General features: G+C 44.5%; 1 protein-coding gene, 1 long non-coding RNA gene and 1 pseudogene across 2 annotated transcripts; all 3 read right to left on the reverse strand.

Moving 5' to 3' along the window:
- Window positions 1–280: 280 nt before the first annotated feature.
- LOC118292855 lies at window positions 281–2,704 on the reverse strand. Its single transcript, XM_047330431.1, has 6 exons — window positions 2,661–2,704; window positions 2,357–2,500; window positions 1,867–1,963; window positions 1,402–1,772; window positions 1,002–1,306; window positions 281–912 (listed from the first exon to the last, which is right to left on the reverse strand). Coding segments are annotated over exons 1-6 (963 nt in total). The 3' UTR covers window positions 281–910.
- A 5,358-nt stretch (window positions 2,705–8,062) lies between these two features.
- LOC118292856 lies at window positions 8,063–15,780 on the reverse strand (annotated as a pseudogene).
- A 2,813-nt stretch (window positions 15,781–18,593) lies between these two features.
- Window positions 18,594–19,124, reverse strand: LOC124849819. Its single transcript, XR_007030391.1, has 3 exons — window positions 18,975–19,124; window positions 18,796–18,882; window positions 18,594–18,705 (listed from the first exon to the last, which is right to left on the reverse strand). It is a non-coding gene; the product is annotated as an uncharacterized LOC124849819 (long non-coding RNA).

Raw genomic sequence — 19,124 nt, forward strand, 5'->3', positions numbered from 1 at the left:
TGACCGAACTAACTGTTCGCAGAGATCGTCCGACAGATGAACTATGCCTCGACACCAAAAGGCGACGACCAGTGCTGGGGCCAATGCTACACAAGACAATTCATCAGTAGCTGCCCGTGCTGTTTAGAAGTCATCTTTAACACCCGATAGCAGAAGCCTTTCCTCCTCTTCACCCTCCTCGCCGTGATAAAAATGAGACGAGACGCAACGTAAATGCTGGTCATGTGACGATAACGTTAATTAAATATATAATGCATTATTGTAAACGAATAAATACGTGACTAAATGTGGTTTACAAAATAAAAAATATGCTAAAATGTCTCTTCATTTTCGTTGACCAAAACAAGACGTAATGTTATAACGTTATTTCGTCTTGTTAATCGCGACGTCACTTATCCGAAATCGCTCATCTGGGGGGACATAATGCGGTCCCGTGGACGGGGGCTCCGTCACAGGAGCTTGGCCCCGACCCCGGTGCACTCCCCAAGTCGTAAAATCATCCGGGGGACACAGCCACGGCTCTCATTCACACATTTTTATCCAAAATCCCTCATCTGAATTCGGCTACACAGGGGGACATGATGCGGTCCCGGGGACGGGGGCTCCGTCACAGGAACATGGAGACACCTTCCCCGGCTCAGCCCCGACCCTGGTGCACCCCCCAAGTAAATCCCTCATCTGAATTTGGCTACACTGAATTCAGATGAAGATCGAGGCAGAGCTGGCCAAGACAATTCAGTTACATTTCACCAGGTCTGGGACATGCAACAGAATGTCTGAAGGCTGATGCCTGGCAGACTACGGGAGTCCTCCTCACAAGAAGTCGTTGGCTACCAGTTTTACCGGCCCATGCCTGCTTAGCAACACATTCTTCGAGCCGGTTATGTGTTGGCTGACGCCAAGTGAAGTTTCCTTTAAAAAAAAAAAAAGGTGTGTTAGTCATGAAGACGATAATTTACAACTTTGAATCATAATGTTAAATATGGAAAGAAAATACTCACAGTGGACACATTCTTGTCGCAGTTTCAACTGCCTCTTCTCCCAACGCTCATAAAACTTTCGCCAACAAGACACACCCTTTAGAAGTTCCCGTTTTGGTTTTGGCCCATCAATTGTCACGGGATATTTCGTAAGTAGGATTTGAAATGACGCCTGAATTTCCTTTTCCGATTCTGACGAAGATCTGACAGCAGTAGCAGAACCGGCAGTGCTACAGGTACTACGGCTGGTACTCTCCCCAGAAGACTCAAAGCTGGTACCCTCCCCAGAAGGTTCCGGGATGGCATCCTCCCCAGAAGAATCAGAACTACAAATATAAGAAAAAGATTATAAGTCATTTGCCTAAATATAGATGATGGTGTGCTTGACTGTGTTTGTATTAATTGTGCAAAAAATGCTCACCTTGAGACACCACCCATGTCCTTCATAATCTCAGCAGCCGTCACAGCATGTCCACTCGTCTTAACGCGGTAATGCTTCTCCGCTGTTGCGCTGGAATGGGTCAGGTAATCGGCCACCATTGATTTTTCAGAATCTGTCAGGCTCTTAGCTGCCGTCTCAAAGACTCTGCGTGCCATCTGGCTGGTCACTGACGGGAGGTTGTGCCTTGTGTGCAACCGGTGCAGGTCCTTGGAGGCACTGTGGATCTGCCTCCCTGCGGTGGAAAGGAAGAATCTTTCTTCTCCATCCATCTCGTCCTCCACATCCCTCTTGCGTTTCCTGGTGGGTCTCAGGAGCTGTGGCCGCACCAGTCTGTAGTACACATCCAACCACTGTTGGCAGAGGAGAAAAGGGAATTGAGATTACTTTCTGCTTTAACAGAAATTATGTTCTGACAGGTTCTGACAGGAAATGTGATGAACTTACATGCTCCTTCTCCTCTGACAGGGTAAACACGGCCACTTGCTGTGCTGCTGTCTTGTGCTCCTTTACCCCAATTATGGAATGCGAATCACATTTTCTCCTGAGGATAACACATTAATTAGTAGAGTTAATGACAAATATATCAGGGGGAAATTTACCACTGCAGACCAACATAACACAGAAACACTCACAGTCATGTGCTCCACCACGCCCGGTCGTTGGAGTTTGTAGATGTACTACAGCCTCGAGGTAGTACACCACAAATATGTTCTGGACAGACTCCAGGGTGTCAGAACTACTGTCAGACAGTTTACCTATAACTGCCAAGAATTCCTTCTTGGCAGCCTCCAGTACAACCAAGCAGTTTTTTGTTGACAACACGTCAATCAACATGCTGTGCCTACGAGAAAAAAATATCAAATTTATTAACAAATCATATTACAGCAGGCAGAGAGAGGACTACCAGTTCTTCACCATTTATATGGGTACAAACCTCTTTTGGGTGATCTCTTTCTTTGAGTGCTTGGCAAGGATGTGCTGCAAAGAATCATTGAAGGCAATGAAGTACTGGCACTCTTTATGGAGTGGCAAATCCTCATTTCTCAGGTTGGTTTGGACAGTGAGGAAAACCGAGAATCTGTCAGAGGAAGTAAGAGGATTTAAGTATGTGCATGTACTAACAACCGCTCATGCTGCTGAGTAAGGTTCAGAAAACAAAATACAGAAGCTTGGCTGAAAGGGTACTTTACTAACAAGTTACTACACTGTTGACATCATAATAAAAAACTGCTACCAACCGTTTCAAGCTCTTGAGGTAATTCTGCTGTGTTCTCTTTTTCATTTTTGCCTCAGAGAGGTCACGGAGGTACTGTCCGATATTCTCTCTGTCATTGACAAACTGCAGGGATGGGGCCTGTAGAGATACCAAGCAACATTTTCATACTGAAAATAAAAGAGATCATGTTAAATTACCTTCTAGTCATAACTGTTTTATTTCAGACATGACCTCTCAGGAATTCTGTGAACTCTGATTGAACAAGAAGTATTGCGGAAGCCACCAACCTTTGGATTGGATTTGCATCTGCCATAATTTAATAACTGCATAACTAAAAGCCCTGCCATTCTTCAGGAGGTCCACAACGTCCAACTTGGCCTTTTCAACCACGGCTTCGATGGCTGCTTCAGTCCTGTTCTTCAAGCATGCCCTCCGCAGATGGCATGACAGGGTCTCTTGTGTTTTAAGACAAAATGGGCAAAGCAGATAGTGCCTGTATGTAGGTTTCCTGGAAAAAGAAAAAAAAGGCATTAAGGATAATGTGGTTAATATAGGAATAATAATAGGTTAATTAATAATAGGTTGAATAAATAAGATGCATGTAATGTACAAACTAAAAAAGACACAATTGGTCTAACTCAAAAGCTAGGGTTAGGGTTAGCCCGCACTTTGCTGCGTGACGATGGTTTGGTTCCTCCCAGAGCCAATGTGGCCCCGGACTCCCGGGCAGCCGGTCGTGGGCTGAGCCGACGGCCTCCGACGGCCCGGCCCGGGCTGCGGTGCTCCGTGACTGGGCGTGCGGCGATGGCCAGAGCTCGTACTTTGCCGGTTTTCTTTTTCTCTCTCACCGGCCCCCGACTCCCGGGCAGCAGGTCGTGGGCTGAGCCGATGGCCCCTGGGGGGGCCTCCCGTGAGCTCCGGGGGGCGGCCAAAAGATACATCATTTGCCTAAATATAGACTATGGCGTGCTTGATTGTGTTTGTATTAATTGTGCAAAAAATGCTCACCTAACTAATTGGAAATAATTAAATTATTGACTTAGTCTCTGGAGCCGTATCTTTTGACTTTCATTCACAACTCACTCATTTGGGGAATGTAAGTGCAGATGCTGACATTCCCCAGATAAGTGAGATATATTCCTACATTTTACTATATACACATAAATGACATTAGAAATTAGCTGTTTTCTAGGTCATGAACAGCTTACTCACGAGTGGTGTGGAGGAGGCGGAGGTGCTGATGGTGGTGCTGATGGTGGGGTGACATGTATGAAAGAAGGGTGGAATATAGCTTATTACAGCTTAAATCACATCTACAGACTACAAGCATTCCAAACATATATGTATATATCTATCATCATGTTAGACCCTTAAAACTACCAACTCACAACTCACTCATTTGGGGAATGTAAGCGCAGATGCTGACATTCCCCAGATAAGTGAGCTGTGATTTATTTAATCACAATACCCCCTGCCTGATTAAAAGCAAGGGCCCCCAGACAGACAGTAGCCTCCACTGGGCAAGACCCAGGGTTCGACTCCTTCCTCCAACACTTGCTTCATTAAGTGTAAAGCAGAAGGATAGAGGAGGATGGAAAACCCGGTAAGCAGATAAGCTTTGTGAAAGGCCGGGGCCAATGCTACACAAGACAGTTCACCAGTAGCTGCCCGTGCTGGTTGGAAGTTATCTTCAACACCCGATAGCAGCAGCCTTTCCTCCTCTTCACCCTCCCCGCCTCTTCAAAAGAAGAGAAGAAAACTAAACTGAACTGAACTGCAACTAAGCTCCCACTACAGTCACAGTAGTTCCATGGCTGATGGAAACAACAACACATGGAGGTCCAGTCCAACCTGTGTGACAAAATAAGAACAAAGGCTGTCCTCCTGCCGTGGACAAGGGTTCAACTCCCAACAAGTCCACTTGAATGTCCTCCCCGCTCCCTCCCCTTTTAGAGAACGAAAACGGCATTGAGAAAACAAACACCTGGTCGTCGGCCGGCTCAGTGAATCCTTCCTTCATTTAGAGTACAGCAGAAGGAGGGAGAAAACGAAACCCGACTTCGAATCCCTCTGTCTTCAGTCACAGTCGTGCCAGAGAAGGAGAGACAGACTTCTTCGCTCTGTCAATTGAAATAACTTGCTTACGAAAAAATGTGCATATTAAATATGGTGTGTCCGGCTCTCTTGGCAACGTTTTGACCGACTTGGATCTCATCAGGCCAGCGGGACACACAAACAATTCATAGGATTGGGATGAATTCATGGGATTGATCCCCAAACCAATTAAATCAGCCCAAACTTAGGGTCAGCACATAACAGTAACAGTAAAGCAAAATTATCCCAAATATGAAGGAAAAAAAATTAACTCATAGGATTGTTGGATCAGTACAAGAGCAGTCTCATTTGATTCAGGGGCTCTCACCGGACGTGTGGACATCCATTTTATGTGTGTTTGCTTCAAACGGCTGGAATTGTGAACCGTACCATATAAAAAAAACTAGCCTTGACCTTTGACCTCTGCCATTTGCAGCATGTTAAAAAATACTCCGAGGGTGTTGGTGAGATCCCACAAGCGATGTCCTATCCAATTTATGTGACATTTCAACGTTTTTTGCCTTCTTTTTGCTGTGTTCTGGCCGGCCTTTTTAATCAGCTCTACAGCTGAGCCAAGCCTGAGATGATCATCTAAATGTCTTAACAATTCATAAAAAATCCCAGGCCATGGACCTTTGATTTGCTACAGCTATAATTCAAATTAAAGGCTACATTCAGACCTTTACACTGATACCAAATAGGTTGTTTCAAAAGAACCTGGCTCTTCATATTCTGACATGTAGTGTGATATTTACTGGGTGTTTGACATCCCCTTGTACATTAAGCCTGAAATGGCCTTCATTTGTAGGCCTGTATTAATGCCAGCCTTACACCAATCCCAGCATTAAATTACATTCATTACATCACAGCATGTGAGCACCACATTAAAGCTCAAGATTTGCAGTTTCCAATGGATGTCAGCACGTGTCTCATTTCATTCTTTTATTTGCCATTTATTGATGGAATATTGAAGATTTTCCACAGCAGTTTATGCTTAAGTGATTTTCTGGTACTCTTGGATTTAAAAAAATCCACATAATAAGCTTGATTACAGTATGATTGTAAGTTTGCAACAAAGCCGTAAACATTGCACTGCTCATGATTGCTGCAGCAGGTAGACAGTTCCTATATGGGTTGCGATGACGGACGCTATGAAATCATATTTACAGGCCACGGCCAGGACACTATTGCAACTAAAAAAGATTTAAAGCTCTCGGCCTAGCCGTGTAATTAAGACTTCAACCTTAATAAAGATTTACATTCAAACGCATATAACAAAAGTGTGATTGAAGTTACATGAAATGTATTTTCACAAAATACACACAAGGTAAATAAATTTGGCACAGCGCACAGGACTGAATAAATATTTCAAGGATACGGAAAGGAGTGAGGGTGCAAAATATTGTGTAAACATTGATATGTACACACGAATAAATATGTTCGATGAAAAAATGTGAACACTTACCTGATCTATTGATGACATGATTGCTGTTTCCAGTTAAGCGTCTGACACGTCTTTTCCGCCTGAGCTGGTGTTGAACATAGAATCGTCTGATGGACATTTCGGAGCATCTCGGGACACCTAACTGCTGCAACGCGGTGGAAATCTCGGCATGAGTTTTGCCTTACTCATAAAGCTGCCTAATTATGTTAGAATATTCCGAACATTCCTCCAGTCCGGCCATGACTTTTTTGCAGGCCCACTGAAAACATCCTGGTCACAGGTCACTGAAAACGTCCTGGTCACAGGTCACTTCCGGGTCACGCAACTTGTGTCAAATGAAAATACCAAAATTGTAATCCATTTTTTCCATTCTTCATTTGAGCACAAAAACAGGAAAGTGAGTAAGTCATTTTTATTTTTTTTTTATTTTTTGTTTTTATTTTGAAAAACAAATGAACCAATGATACACGGATTCACCGGGGTCAGGGCCAAGCCGGGGAAGGCGTCCCCATGTTCCTGGGATGGAGCCCCCGTCCGCAGTATGTCCCCCTGTCTGGCCGAATTCAGATGAGGGATTTTGGATAAAAGCGTGTGAATGAGAGCCGTGGCTGTGTCCCCCCGCTGATTTTGTGACTTGGGGGGTGCACTGTTAGTCTAACCCGGGTCCACGCCGGCGCTATTCACTGAGCTATCCGACGCCCAATATTTTCACACGTTGCGGTTTGCTAAGTTCACAACATTTTATTTTAAACAAAAGTACAAAAACAAACATCAGATATTTACAGTACTTGCATGGCAACAGCCACTTTCTTTGGTCATTCTTCCAATTTGATGGTTTTACACAAGGTAGGCAATAGACAGCAGCTTGGAGGTCTGAGATCATAACATACTGAATCTATTATTAAATCAGGTGCTGAGAAACCGTCTGGTTACTCACAACTTAATTAGATTTTGTCAAGTCTGCAAGCAATTCACTGGTTTAAATCTAAGATATGAATTATGTGACAAATACAGAATTTGCCTACCAGGATTTTGAATCTTGTTCAATAGAAATAGTAAAAAGAAAATTCAAACCAGATATTTCACAATGATATCCTGGTCTTGATGCATTTTCAGATTTAGTAAATGCTCTTCACAAGACCAAAGGTGTGACATGTACAGCTGAGCGCATTCCATCGTATTCTACACTAATTTGAAAAACATGAACCCTAGTGCACGTCAGAAACTGAAGGTACTAATACAGGCAAATTTTCAAAAGAAGGCAAACATATCATAACTGCCACTTTGACACAAACATCCTGTCCACTCCGGGTCCTCAAGTCTAAAATTATGCAGGAGCTAATAAACAAGCATACCTTAACACTGAAGTAGCACAAATTAAGAATTAATTTACAACCTTGATGGATAAACGAAAACATCCATTCATTACAACAGGCTCAAGGACATTTTCTTGGGAAAATATGAACATTTTACATTTAAAAAAAAAAATCTGTGCAGCCAAACTCAAGCCAAAACAATGAGTTAAATTATGCTTATACATTCTGTCAATAATCTACCTGGTTGTGTAATGAGGCAAACATGGTGAATGTATAATAGATTGAAAAACAAAAAACAACAACAGACAGGCAAATATGAACTGAATTTGTGCCATTCTTCTCTCCTGGTTACACACAATCAAATAAGAAAAATCATGTAACACCAAAGAACTCACATCACCTTCTTGCTGCAATGCAACATGTAAATCATATTACCATCTATCTACTAATGCTGAGTATAACAAAATATACTATGTCTATGTCTCTTTGGGGCCAAAGAGGCAAACGTAGACTAATGCAGGCCTACATGATCGCAGCAAAGGCAACTGGCCTAGAAGTAATTTTGCTTGCATCAACTAAACCAAAAAGATTTCCCAAAATCCATTCTAACAAACATGAATCCTAATAGCAGACGGGTTTACACATGTATCAGTAGTGCAGACAAGTTATGTATATCACATAGAGTATCCATTCATTTTTCTTTCTTTTTTAGGAATGAAGGGGTGAGAGGTCAAGGGGCTCGGGTGGTGTTTGGATATGGTGTTTAGTGATATTCTCCCTGAAACCAAATCCAAAATGTCTTCATCCAAACTTACAGGGTTTTTTTTTCTTTTCTTCCAAAGACAGAGGCGAAGAGAAATGTTCAAAGCTTCCATGTTCTGACTTTAACAAGGATGTTTGCTCTTTCTTTACACCTCAGCTTTCTGGATGTTCTCCTCCACTTTCTCCTCCAGCTTTTTCTCCTCCTCAGAGGAGCCATCCTCCTTCTCACCAGTCTTCCAGTTGCCCTGTTTGGATTTCTTCATGTAAACCCAATAAGCGAGGCCTATAACAAGAGTGGCGACGAGGAGACCGACCACAACTCCAACTACCAACTCAGTTTAGTCACTATCCTCCGACTGGTCTTGTTTATCTATTCTCACCTCCACAAATAAGGTTGACACATTTATAGATCTGGTATCGGTGCCAAACTCATTGATCACTGTACAAGAGACAGTTAGATTCGCAGAGGGCACAACTCTGATCTTGTGCGTGATCTTTCCGTTGATGAAGGCACTCTCCTCAGGCGAGGTGCCATTGACGCTCCAGGATACAGCTGGCTTCACAAATCAAGACTTTGTGTTGGCCATTTTCATCACAGGAGCATCTTTAACAAGCAGCTCAAAAGAAGCTTTTCGGCTGAGGTTCCCCATCGTCACTTTGCACTCATAGCGGCCAGAGTCGGAGTAGGTCAGCTTGGCGAACTTGGGCTCTTTGTCCAGTTTAACATTATCCTTTGTCCAGGGGACCACTGATTCTCCTGAAGCATCTGGAGAGTTAGATTCAAGGCCTCATCAGCGCTCTTGAGGATATTCCCAGAGGGGCTTAAATTGATGTCTAGGTAGTTCACTGTGATGTCCTTGGATGCTTCCAACGTGGGGTTGTCAATGAGTGAGCATTTGTATTCACCGGTGGTGTCACGTGAGACATCGGTGTTGGCGTATGTGTCTGCGTTTTCCAGTTTGACCAGGTCTCCCTTCAGGTGGAAGTTAAAGCTGATAGGAGCTGGGTTACCATCTGCAACACACTTCAGGGTCACATTGTCTCCTTCCACGAGAGGGTCCGTCTAGTGGTTAGGATTCGGCGCTCTCACCGCCGCGGCCTGGGTTCGATTCCCGGTCAGGGAACCATATGTGGCAGATCCTTATCTGTGGGGTTTAATGGTTCGTCGATCTGTTGGTAATGCCTCTGGGCTCCAGTAGGGGGATCGCCCGCCTCTTCCTCATTGAATACAGATGAGTGAAGGAGAGAGCTGCGTGTGTTTTCCTCATCCTTCTCCCATTACTATTCCCCCTTTTTAAGGTAATTACCAGTTGCAAAGGACTGTAAACTTATGAACACATGTTGATAGTACTTTTCCTTATGTTATTCTGGTTTTAAATGAATGGAAAATACTTTTTTATGGACTTATGTTGTTTTGTTTTTTGCTAAGTCGTGTTAGCGTGTAAGCTAGCAGTAGGATAGCTTGTAGCTACGCCGTAGAGTCTGAATGTTCACATTGATGTTTAAGCTTGTTAGTGTTTCATATGTAATAATATGTTTGTGCCTAGTTCATGTCATAACGATGAACATTAATAAGTCCCCAAGGTAAAAATACATTTCATCATTCAAATGTCACATGATAACTTAGCTAAAAAAAAGAGAATTAAAATGTCATGAGATAGCTTCTTAAAAGTATCATTTACATGTCATGTGGTGTTTATTTAGTTAAATCAATAATTTAGATAATTGAAAATATGTTAAGACACTCGCGATATCTGTGGTCCTGAAACTGAGTGTGCATATTTATACATGTGTTTGATGTTTGTATGCATTGTTTAAAATAATAGATTGAATACAGACGAGTGAAGGAGAGAGCTGCGTGTGTGTTTTCCTCATCCTTCTCCCATTACTATTCCCCCTTTTTAAGGGCACAACACTATCACATGTAAAAATAAATCATTTCCCCAAGGAGTTAAATGAATCTTGTCACGAAGGAAGAGCTGAGGATGATCAAACACGATTTGTGGATGGTGTAGAGTCCTCCCATTAACAGACAAAATTACTCACAAACCCCCGGCTGAGCGCCGCTGTGTTGGAGTTTACCCCGGTGGACAAAAGGGTCGCCTTCCTACACCTTCGGGTAGTTGGGGGGGGGGAACTCTGACTGTTGTTTGTGCATATGCACCAAACAGGAGTTCAGAGTATTCGGCCTTCTTGGAGACCCTGAATGGAGTCCTGCATAGGACCCCAGTAGGGGACTCCGTTGTTCTGCTGGGAGACTTCAACGCCCACGTAGGCAATGATGGAGACACCTGGAGAGGCGTGATTGGGAAGAACGGCCACCCTGATCGAAACCCAAGTGGTTGTTTGTTATTAGACTTCTGTGCTAGCCATGGTTTGTCTATAATGAACATCATGTTCGAACATAAGGATGCTCATAAGTGTGCATGTTACCAGAGCACCCTAGGCCAAAGGTCGATGATCGATTTTGTGATCGTTTCATCTGATCGGAGGCTGCATGTTTTGGACACTCGGGTGAAGAGAGGGGCGGAGCTGTCAACTGATCACCATCTGGTGCAAGGTACTCCAAGGTGCTGGAAAGGAGGGTTCGGCCAAGAGTCGAACCTCAGATTGAAGAGGAACAATGTGGATTCCGTCCTGGACGTGGAACAACGGACCAGCTCTTTACCCTTGCAAGGATCCTGGAGGGGGCCTGGGAGTATGCCCATCCAGTCTACACGTGTTTTGTGGATTTGGAGAAGGCGTACCGGGTCCCCCGGGAGATACTGTGGGAGGTGCAGAGGGAGTATGGGGTGAGGGGGTCACTTCTTGGGGCCATCCAATCCCTGTATACTCAAAGCAATAGCTGTGTCCGGGTTCTCGGCAGTAAGTCGGATTCGTTCCCGGTGGGGGTTGGTCTCCGCCAGGGGTGCGCTTTGTCACCAATCCTGTTTGTGATATTCATGGACAGGATATCGAGGCGTAGTCGTGGTGGGGTGGGGTTGCAGCTCGGTGGCCTGGGGATCTCATCACTGCTTTTTGCAGATGATCCGGTCCTGATGGCACCATCGGTCTGTGATCTTCAGCACTCACTGGATCAGTTCGCAGCCGAGTGTGGAGCGGTTGGGATGAGAATCAGCACCTCAAAATCTGAGGCCATGGTTCTCAGCAGGAAACCGGTGGATTGTCTACTCCGAGTAGGGAATGACCCCTTACCTCAAGTAAAGGAGTTTAAGTACCTCGGGGTCTTGTTTGCGAGTGAGGGGACAATGGAGTGTGAGATTGGCCGGAGAATTGGAGCAGCGGGGGCGGTATTGCACTCGCTTTGCCGCACCGTTGTGACAAAAAGGGAGCTGAGCCGGAAGGCAAAGCTCTCAATCTACCGGTCAATCTTTGTTCCTACCCTCACCTATGGTCATGAAGGATGGGTCGTGACCGAAAAAACGAGACCGCGAGTACAAGCGGCCGAAATGGGTTTCCTTAGAAAGGTGGCTGGTGTCTCCCTTAGAGATAGGGTGAGAAGCTCAGTCATCCGTGAGGAACTCGGAGTAGAGCCGCTGCTCCTTTGCGTAGAAAGGAGCCAGTTGAGGTGGTTCGGGCATCTGGTAAGGATGCCCCCTGGGCGCCTCCCCTGGGAGGTGTTCCAGGCACGTCCAGCTGGGAAGAGACCTCGGGGTAGACCCAGGACTAGGTGGAGAGATTATATCTCCACATTGGCCTGGGAACGCCTCGGGATCCCCCAGTCAGACCTGGTTAATGTGGCCCGGGAAAGGGAAGTTTGGGGCCCCCTACTGAAGCTGCTGCCCCCGCGACCCGACCACGGATAAGCGGTTGAAGATGAGATGAGAACACACTGTTGATGAACTTTCTTGCTATGTCCATCTTTGCTGGGGGCCCATACCTCCAGTGGAGCCTCTGATTGATGGATGACAGCCGTATCTTCATTTCTGGAAACTGCTGGCGGAGGTCATGCTGGTCTCTCTTCATTGCCTTAAGAAGCAGCACGCTTTTGAAATGTCCAAGATCATTTCCCCCACAGTGGATCACAAGCACTTCCGGAGCAAATCTTCCTTCAAGGCATTGGCGGAAATGGGGTAGTAGGTCATCCCAACACATGCCTCCCTTGCCAAACCACTGGACATGTGCAGACGCTCCAAGATTGGTCCCCATCGTCTCCCTTGCTCTCCTTTCACCACCTCGTACATAGCTATCTCCAACAATCCACACTTTGCAGGATGCTGATAGAAAAGAAAGTAACATATACAGTTTTAGTTATATTTCTCAATCTACAGCTTTTGAACTCTACTGTTCCTGTGTTTTGCTTATCATTCAGAAGTTGCATAATAGTTATCATTTATCTTTTTTAAAAAACATGATTTGTCAACAAATGAGCTTGTTCTGAAATAAACTAGCTGCAAAGTTACTGAAAACTTCAAACCCCCCTTTAGTTTGATGTACCAAATATATCCCCCTTTGTTTGAAGTTTTAATTCAAAATATATTGTGATAATAACATACCTTTCTCTTGGAGTGTCAATCTCCTGATGAATGTTACTTCTTATTTACGATGCAGAAGATGGACAGGTGACTTGACTTTTCTGAAGAAAATAAAAACATGGTAGACACTTTAATATCAGCACTTGTAGAATAACCGGTGACTGGAAGTTCTATGAGCCTATGGCTACCAATTTTTTACATGCTAGACATTGTAAATTAGTATTGTATACATTTCTAACTTAAATTGTCAAAGTTTTAATTAAGTTAAATACTATTTTAAGAGAAGAAAAATTATTTACCATGTGTAACTTACCTCATCTTGTAGAAACTATGTCAGTGCAAGGGGAAGCACCTCCAGGTTCTGTAACGGGTCGGAAGGGGACACAAATGCAGCACACTTAGGCAGGCGGACAGTTCAAGGCAAACACCGTGGAACAAACTTGGTTCGTGGGAGAGAACGGAGTGCCCGGGGAGGACACGCCGTGGGAGCCGGCAGGTGACGGTACCACAGGCAGGGGAGCAGGCAGAGTCCGTTGTCGGGGGCGGAAGGCTGGGTCGAACACCGGGGCAGAGACAGAGCAGACAGGTCGGGGGCAGGCGGGGTCGATACCGGGGAAACCGTCCGTGGAAATGCTGGAGAGACTAGTACGGATGACATAGAACAATCTGGCGATGAGTGCATGGTGGAGAGAAGTATATATACCGGACTGATGAGTGCTCTGCTGCAGCTGCGGTGAACAGGTGAGTGGAGTTGAGCTGATGAGGAGGGAGTGGCCAGCAGGAGGAGGGAGGTGCAGGAGAGCAGGCAGGAATAGAGAAGGAGGGGGAGATCATGACAGGTTCCTAAAAACTCCTGTGAAATGTCTGTGAGGAGCCCAGAATATATTCATTTCTGACCAGCTATTTGGACAGTGATTGGTCCTTTGGGTGGAGCAGGAATTGTTAACCACTCCCCCTGATACTCTATGCAAATGTTCTCAAAAACCTACTTCCAAAAGAGAATGGGATATGGAATAATTCCTAATCTAATCATGTCTGTATAGACAATGAATTTAGATATGATATTCATCAACGTTATGTGCCAAACATTGTTTTGAACTCAATGCTATTAAACAAAAAAGAAGATTTAAAAAAGAGTCCCCTGTTTGTCTTCAGAAAATGACACAAGTCCCCTTTTATATGGTTTGACATGACGCTCACACTCCTGTATACATTAGGACCAAAAAATATGACATCGCTGTAAATAACCTTTTACAATTTTTGATCAGTTTTGTTTGGTAAAGAAGGATAAGAGCTAGAGATAGATAGATAGATAGATAGATAGATAGATAGATAGATAGATAGATTGATAGATAGGTACTTTATTGATCTCCAAGGGGAAATTCAAGGCAACTAAAGGAAAGTGTTAAACTGGTTTTTCACCTGAAACTAACAGTTGGTCATTCCTTTGTCTTGCAGAAGTACTGTAAATGGCCAACTGCTGTTTTTTGCATAATGGCCGGTACATTGTCATGTCAGAACATGTTTCAACTGGTTTAATTCAAAACAAATTTTTAAAAAACTAAATAATTAGATTAAATGATCCAGAAAATCACTTAAGCATAAACTGCTGTGGCAAATCTTCAATATTCCATCAATAAATGGCAAATAAAAGAATGAAATGAGACACGTGCTGACATCCATTGGAAACTGCAAATCTTGAGCTTTAATGTGGTGCTCACATGCTGTGATGTAATGAATGTAATTTAATGCTGGGATTGGTGTAAGGCTGGCATTAATACAGGCCTACAAAAGAAGGCCATTTCAGGCTTAATGTACAAGGGGATGTCAAACACCCAGTAAATATCACACTACATGTCAGAATATGAAGAGCCAACAACCTATTTGGTTGAAAACAACCCATTTGGTATCAGTGTATGTGGCCTTTAATTTGAAGTATAACTAGCAAATCAGCGGTCCGTGGCCTGGGAATTTTTATGAATTTTTAAGACATTTAGATGATCATCTCAGGCTTGGCTCAGCTATAGAGCTGATTAAAAAGGCCGGCCAGAACACAGCAAAAAGAAGGCAAAAACCGTTGAAATGTCACATAAATTGGATAGGACATCACTTGTGGGATCTCACCAACACCCTCGGAGTATTTTTCTAACCTGCTGCAAATGGCAGAGGTCAAAGGTCAAGGCTAGTTTTTTTTTAAATGATACGGTTCACAATTCCAGCGGTTCGAAAGCAAACACACATAAAATGGATGTCCACACGTCCGGTGAGAGCCCCCGAATCAAATGAAACTGCTTTTGGACTGATCCAACAATTCTATGAGTTACATACTGACAAATTAAATATCTACTCACGTGACTATAGCAAACAAAATTAGATTAAATATTTATATAAAATAACTAAAATAAAATGTGAAAAAATAAATGAATACAAATATAAAACTGTCAAAAGAAAACTCTGCATACTTTACAAGGTCACTTGGAATATGATAAAAATATACCTTTTTTTCAATCTTTTAAAAACTTTTTACACTTAAAGAATGAAACAGATTAATTTTGTTTGTGCCCTCTTCCTCTTCATCTCTTCCATCCACTGGTCAAGGGACATGTTAGCATTTTGGGGACAGTAAATGTACCCATAATATTGACCATGGCCATTGTCTTTGTTCCGGGGCTGGTGGCACTGACTGCATTTATTTTTGTCTGTTGTCCGATTGTATGGCCTACGGACAGGTGATGGGGTGGGAAGGAGGCCATCAGGGGCAATGGATTTGGCTGCAGGTACTTGTGGGGCCAAAAACCCAATTGGGCCCATAGCAGGGCTGGGGTCGATGACTAAATGGAAGCAGGCAGAGGTAGGCGGAGGTGCTGGCTGAGGGAACAACTGCCTCGGGGGCTGGCAATCTCGGGCAGAAAGCCTTCGGGGCATGGGGGTGATAGGCTGGAGCAGCAGACTTCCTCTTGACCACTGCCTGTCCTGCTGTACTTGGTGGCAAGTGGTACTGATGTTGAGGGCCTGGCTGTAGGGGTGCAACAGCGGGGCGTACCTGTACATGTGGGAGAGGGGCACGAGCAACTGGAATTGCAGGAGGCAAGTTGACCCCTTGCAGCAGAATGTTACTGTCCTGCCTCTTCAGTCGCTTATTGTGCCACTGAATGAGAGTGGCACAATAAGTTGCAGTTGTTTGATTAACATCAAACAACTGCAGAGTAGTGCCCTGCATGACTGCACAGTTATGCCGTTACTGCACCGGATGTGCACCGGATGTGCATCCTTTGTACACCCCGATGCCAGTCGCCGCATGAAATGGTATATGTCCAGTTTCACAACCAGGTCTGGCCATCCACCAAATCTTTGCTGCAATTTAGTCTGCCCTCTGCCCTCCAGACAACAGTCACAGTCTACATAAAGTAGCTGAGGAGGGGTCACACCAGCATTGCTGTACCTGCGGATGAGGTCAGCTACCATAATGTCCAGAGCGGGACCCTCCTGAGCAGTCAGGACACTGATGAGGATTTGGCCCACCTCGTTGCTCACAGATGTAAGCCACAAGGCGGTCCCCTTGGCAAGGCCCGACAGCTTCTTAGTGATCTGTAATCACACATAAAGGTCAGTTGGTGATTAAATACATTGGAAATGTGTAATGCTTGTATAATAGTACTATGTTTCTTTGTTTTTAAATAAAGCATTCAATTCATATTTCACAAATGTACTTCTAATGTAATAATTGTAATGTACAGTGTATTCTACTGCATTGTAGAATACTACAGCATTCACAGTTAAAAATATGTACTTTTTTCGTGGAGTCCATTTTCAGGATACTGCCAAAGGTAGATGTTATGCTGGCCTTGATGTGTTCAAGCCTGCTCAGGATGTCTCTGCCATTAACAGCCAGCATCCACCTGTGAGATGGTATGGCTACTGGCTCAGGCGGCTCCTGGAACTGGACAGGGAGCAGGCATGGCCGGGCAGCAAAGTCCGAGCATGCACCAAGGTACCGGCAGAGTGCTTAAGCCACTCCTCGCTGTGGTTTTCCCTCAGCTGCTTGACCAAGCGGGAGGAACTGTTACCAAGGGTCCTCTGTCTCAGAAATCGTATGACACGCATGTCACAAGCATATCTGCGTTAAACAAAGGGAAAGATACAAACAATAAAATCAGCTCATTTGCAGTGTGTTTCAATGACAAAAAAAAGAGACATAAAATGAATAATCTCAGTTACTCACCTTTGAGTAAGGATTATTTGGAACTCAAGCCTGTGGGCCAAGTCCAGCTGGTCCAAAATGGTTTTGCTGGTGGAAATGTAGCTGGTTTTGCAACCAACTGCGCTGCACCAGAGAGTCTCTGTTATCAACAGGTAATACCTGTCAATATCCAGAACCTGGCGGGCTCTCTTGTGGGCTCCATAGCCTGTGAGATGTTTACCACACACAGGACAGGTAAGCCTGACCTTCCAAAGGTGGTATGGCATCCACAAAAGAAGCCGGTGACTGAAAAATCGCTCTGGAGTGGGGATCTGGTGATAAATCAATGCTGGCTCTGGTGGATCATACCAGAGTTTGAGGTCAGAGCGCAGCCGCTGGTGCTTCCACAAAGCTGCTGAAATCCATTTCTGATCTTGAAGAGGAATGGTCTTCAGGAGTTTAGCAGGGAGCCAGCCAGGTGCTGAACCAGCATCAGCCTCCACATTTCCGGCCAACGGAAGAGGGTCAGGAGCAGGATGGGTTGAGGGACCGGCAATAGATGTAGAAGCAACGGCAGGTGCTGAGGTCACAGGGGGGAGAGGAGCAGAGGAGGAACCAGTGGAGGTGGTAGCTGACACTTCCTGATTTGTAAATTAAAATTAAAAAAGGGTTAAATATTATCATTGTTTCAAGTTTAATAAAAGTGGGAGTGAAGACAACAAGTTAATTGAAGTGTTTCTCTCAACTCTAGTAGCGGCTGATGGAACCGAGGAAGTGGAGGCCATCGAAGACACAGGAGAAGGAGGAAGAGACAGAGGGGAAACAGTCTGAACGTATCTCCTGGGACTGTGGCCAGGTGAAGGGGTCCTCCTCCCTGTGGCGCATGAAACAGTGCTGGACACGGCCGAGGACAACGAAGCGCTACTTGTGGGCTGAGAGAATGAGAGCACAGTTAACAACATTATAAATACAAAATTGTTATTCCCAAAATAGTTATTACAGTAATTAAAACAAGATCATTTCTTGTTTAACAAATGAAAACGCAAAAAACAAGGAGAGGATGCAGGACATCTTGCAAACCCAGAGGAGGCACGTTAAGTGCATCCAGGATGAACCAGGTGTACTCCTGTATGCTCAGACTGGCACCACCACCAAGGAGGGCATCGTCCTGCCACATGACAGGTGTGCTAGAGGGTCCACATCGCTCGAGTCCTTCCACCTGCATCTCAACAGGTTCATTCCAGGTTAGTATGAAAAAAATATGATTATTATTATTATGTTGTAAACAGTGACAAAACACATCATATAGTTATGTCTCATACTGCTTCTGTCTTAAGGAATGAGTGCCAACGGCCTGAATTTCCAGCTGTACCTTCTGGAAGGCCTTAAGGGATGGAACCAGGATCGTCATGCCTCCTGCTTTGCTGAGCTCCTCAGGAGACCTTGTTCACTGTGTCATAAGCTGTCACTCTCCTTACATTACCTTGTTCACATGCTTCCTAGCCAAATCAAGGTTTGGCGTTAAATTGGCCCCATGAGACTCACCGAACCGCGGTTTCGTAAACTGATGAGAAGAAAAAATAACGAGAAGTGGATCCTTTTAAAATTAAGGTATTCAAATACATTACAAATATAAGTATCAGTATCAGTTCTTCCGCATTACTTACCGATGCCAAAGTCAAAGCGGGCTTACGCACTGTCGGACCAGGTGTTGAAGAGGAGGATCCTGACACTGGTGGCGTTGAGAGTCTTGGTTGTGGTGTCACTGAGGGAGAGGCAGGTACCGAGCTGGAGGGCTACAGGTTCCAAGAAATGACCATGAAATTTTACTATACAGAATACAACACACACCAACACATCATAATGTTTTGTATGTCATCTGATACCTTCTTTGTATGGAAGCCACAGCTGCATGTCTGTGTCCCTCCAAACAGAGACATTTGTCCCCTCCGCTGCATCGGGCATTTCTCAATCTGTAATATTGTTTGACAGTGAGCTGAGCTGCAGGATTATGGCATTGCTTTAAGTTTAATTATTGTACACATATCACTTTCTTCAAGTATACCTTCAGATACAGATCATGCCACTTTTTCTGACGTGGTGCCGGCCTGTTTCCTGCATCAGAGGGCCAGACCCCAACAGCAGCGAACCGTCGCAGGCGGGACATCCACTCCTCATCACCCATAGCCCTGTGCTTTTTGTCTTTTGAAGCCAT

The sequence above is a fragment of the Scophthalmus maximus genome, unplaced genomic scaffold (assembly GCF_022379125.1).
Source record: "Scophthalmus maximus strain ysfricsl-2021 unplaced genomic scaffold, ASM2237912v1 un_3, whole genome shotgun sequence".
Classification (NCBI taxonomy): Eukaryota; Metazoa; Chordata; class Actinopteri; order Pleuronectiformes; family Scophthalmidae; genus Scophthalmus; species Scophthalmus maximus.

What these genes read in the sequence shown, in the direction of transcription:
- LOC118292855 (XM_047330431.1), bottom strand. Translation starts at nt 2,704, where the DNA reads ATGAAAAAGAGAACACAGCAGAATTACCTCAAGAGCTTGAAACG. An exon ending in AAAGAGATCACCCAAAAGAG is followed by an intron (nt 1,964 to 2,356) that starts GTTTGTACCCAT and finishes TGTTATCCTCAG; the next exon opens with GAGAAAATGTGATTCGCATT. An exon ending in TGTCAGAGGAGAAGGAGCAT is followed by an intron (nt 1,773 to 1,866) that starts GTAAGTTCATCA and finishes CTCTGCCAACAG; the next exon opens with TGGTTGGATGTGTACTACAG.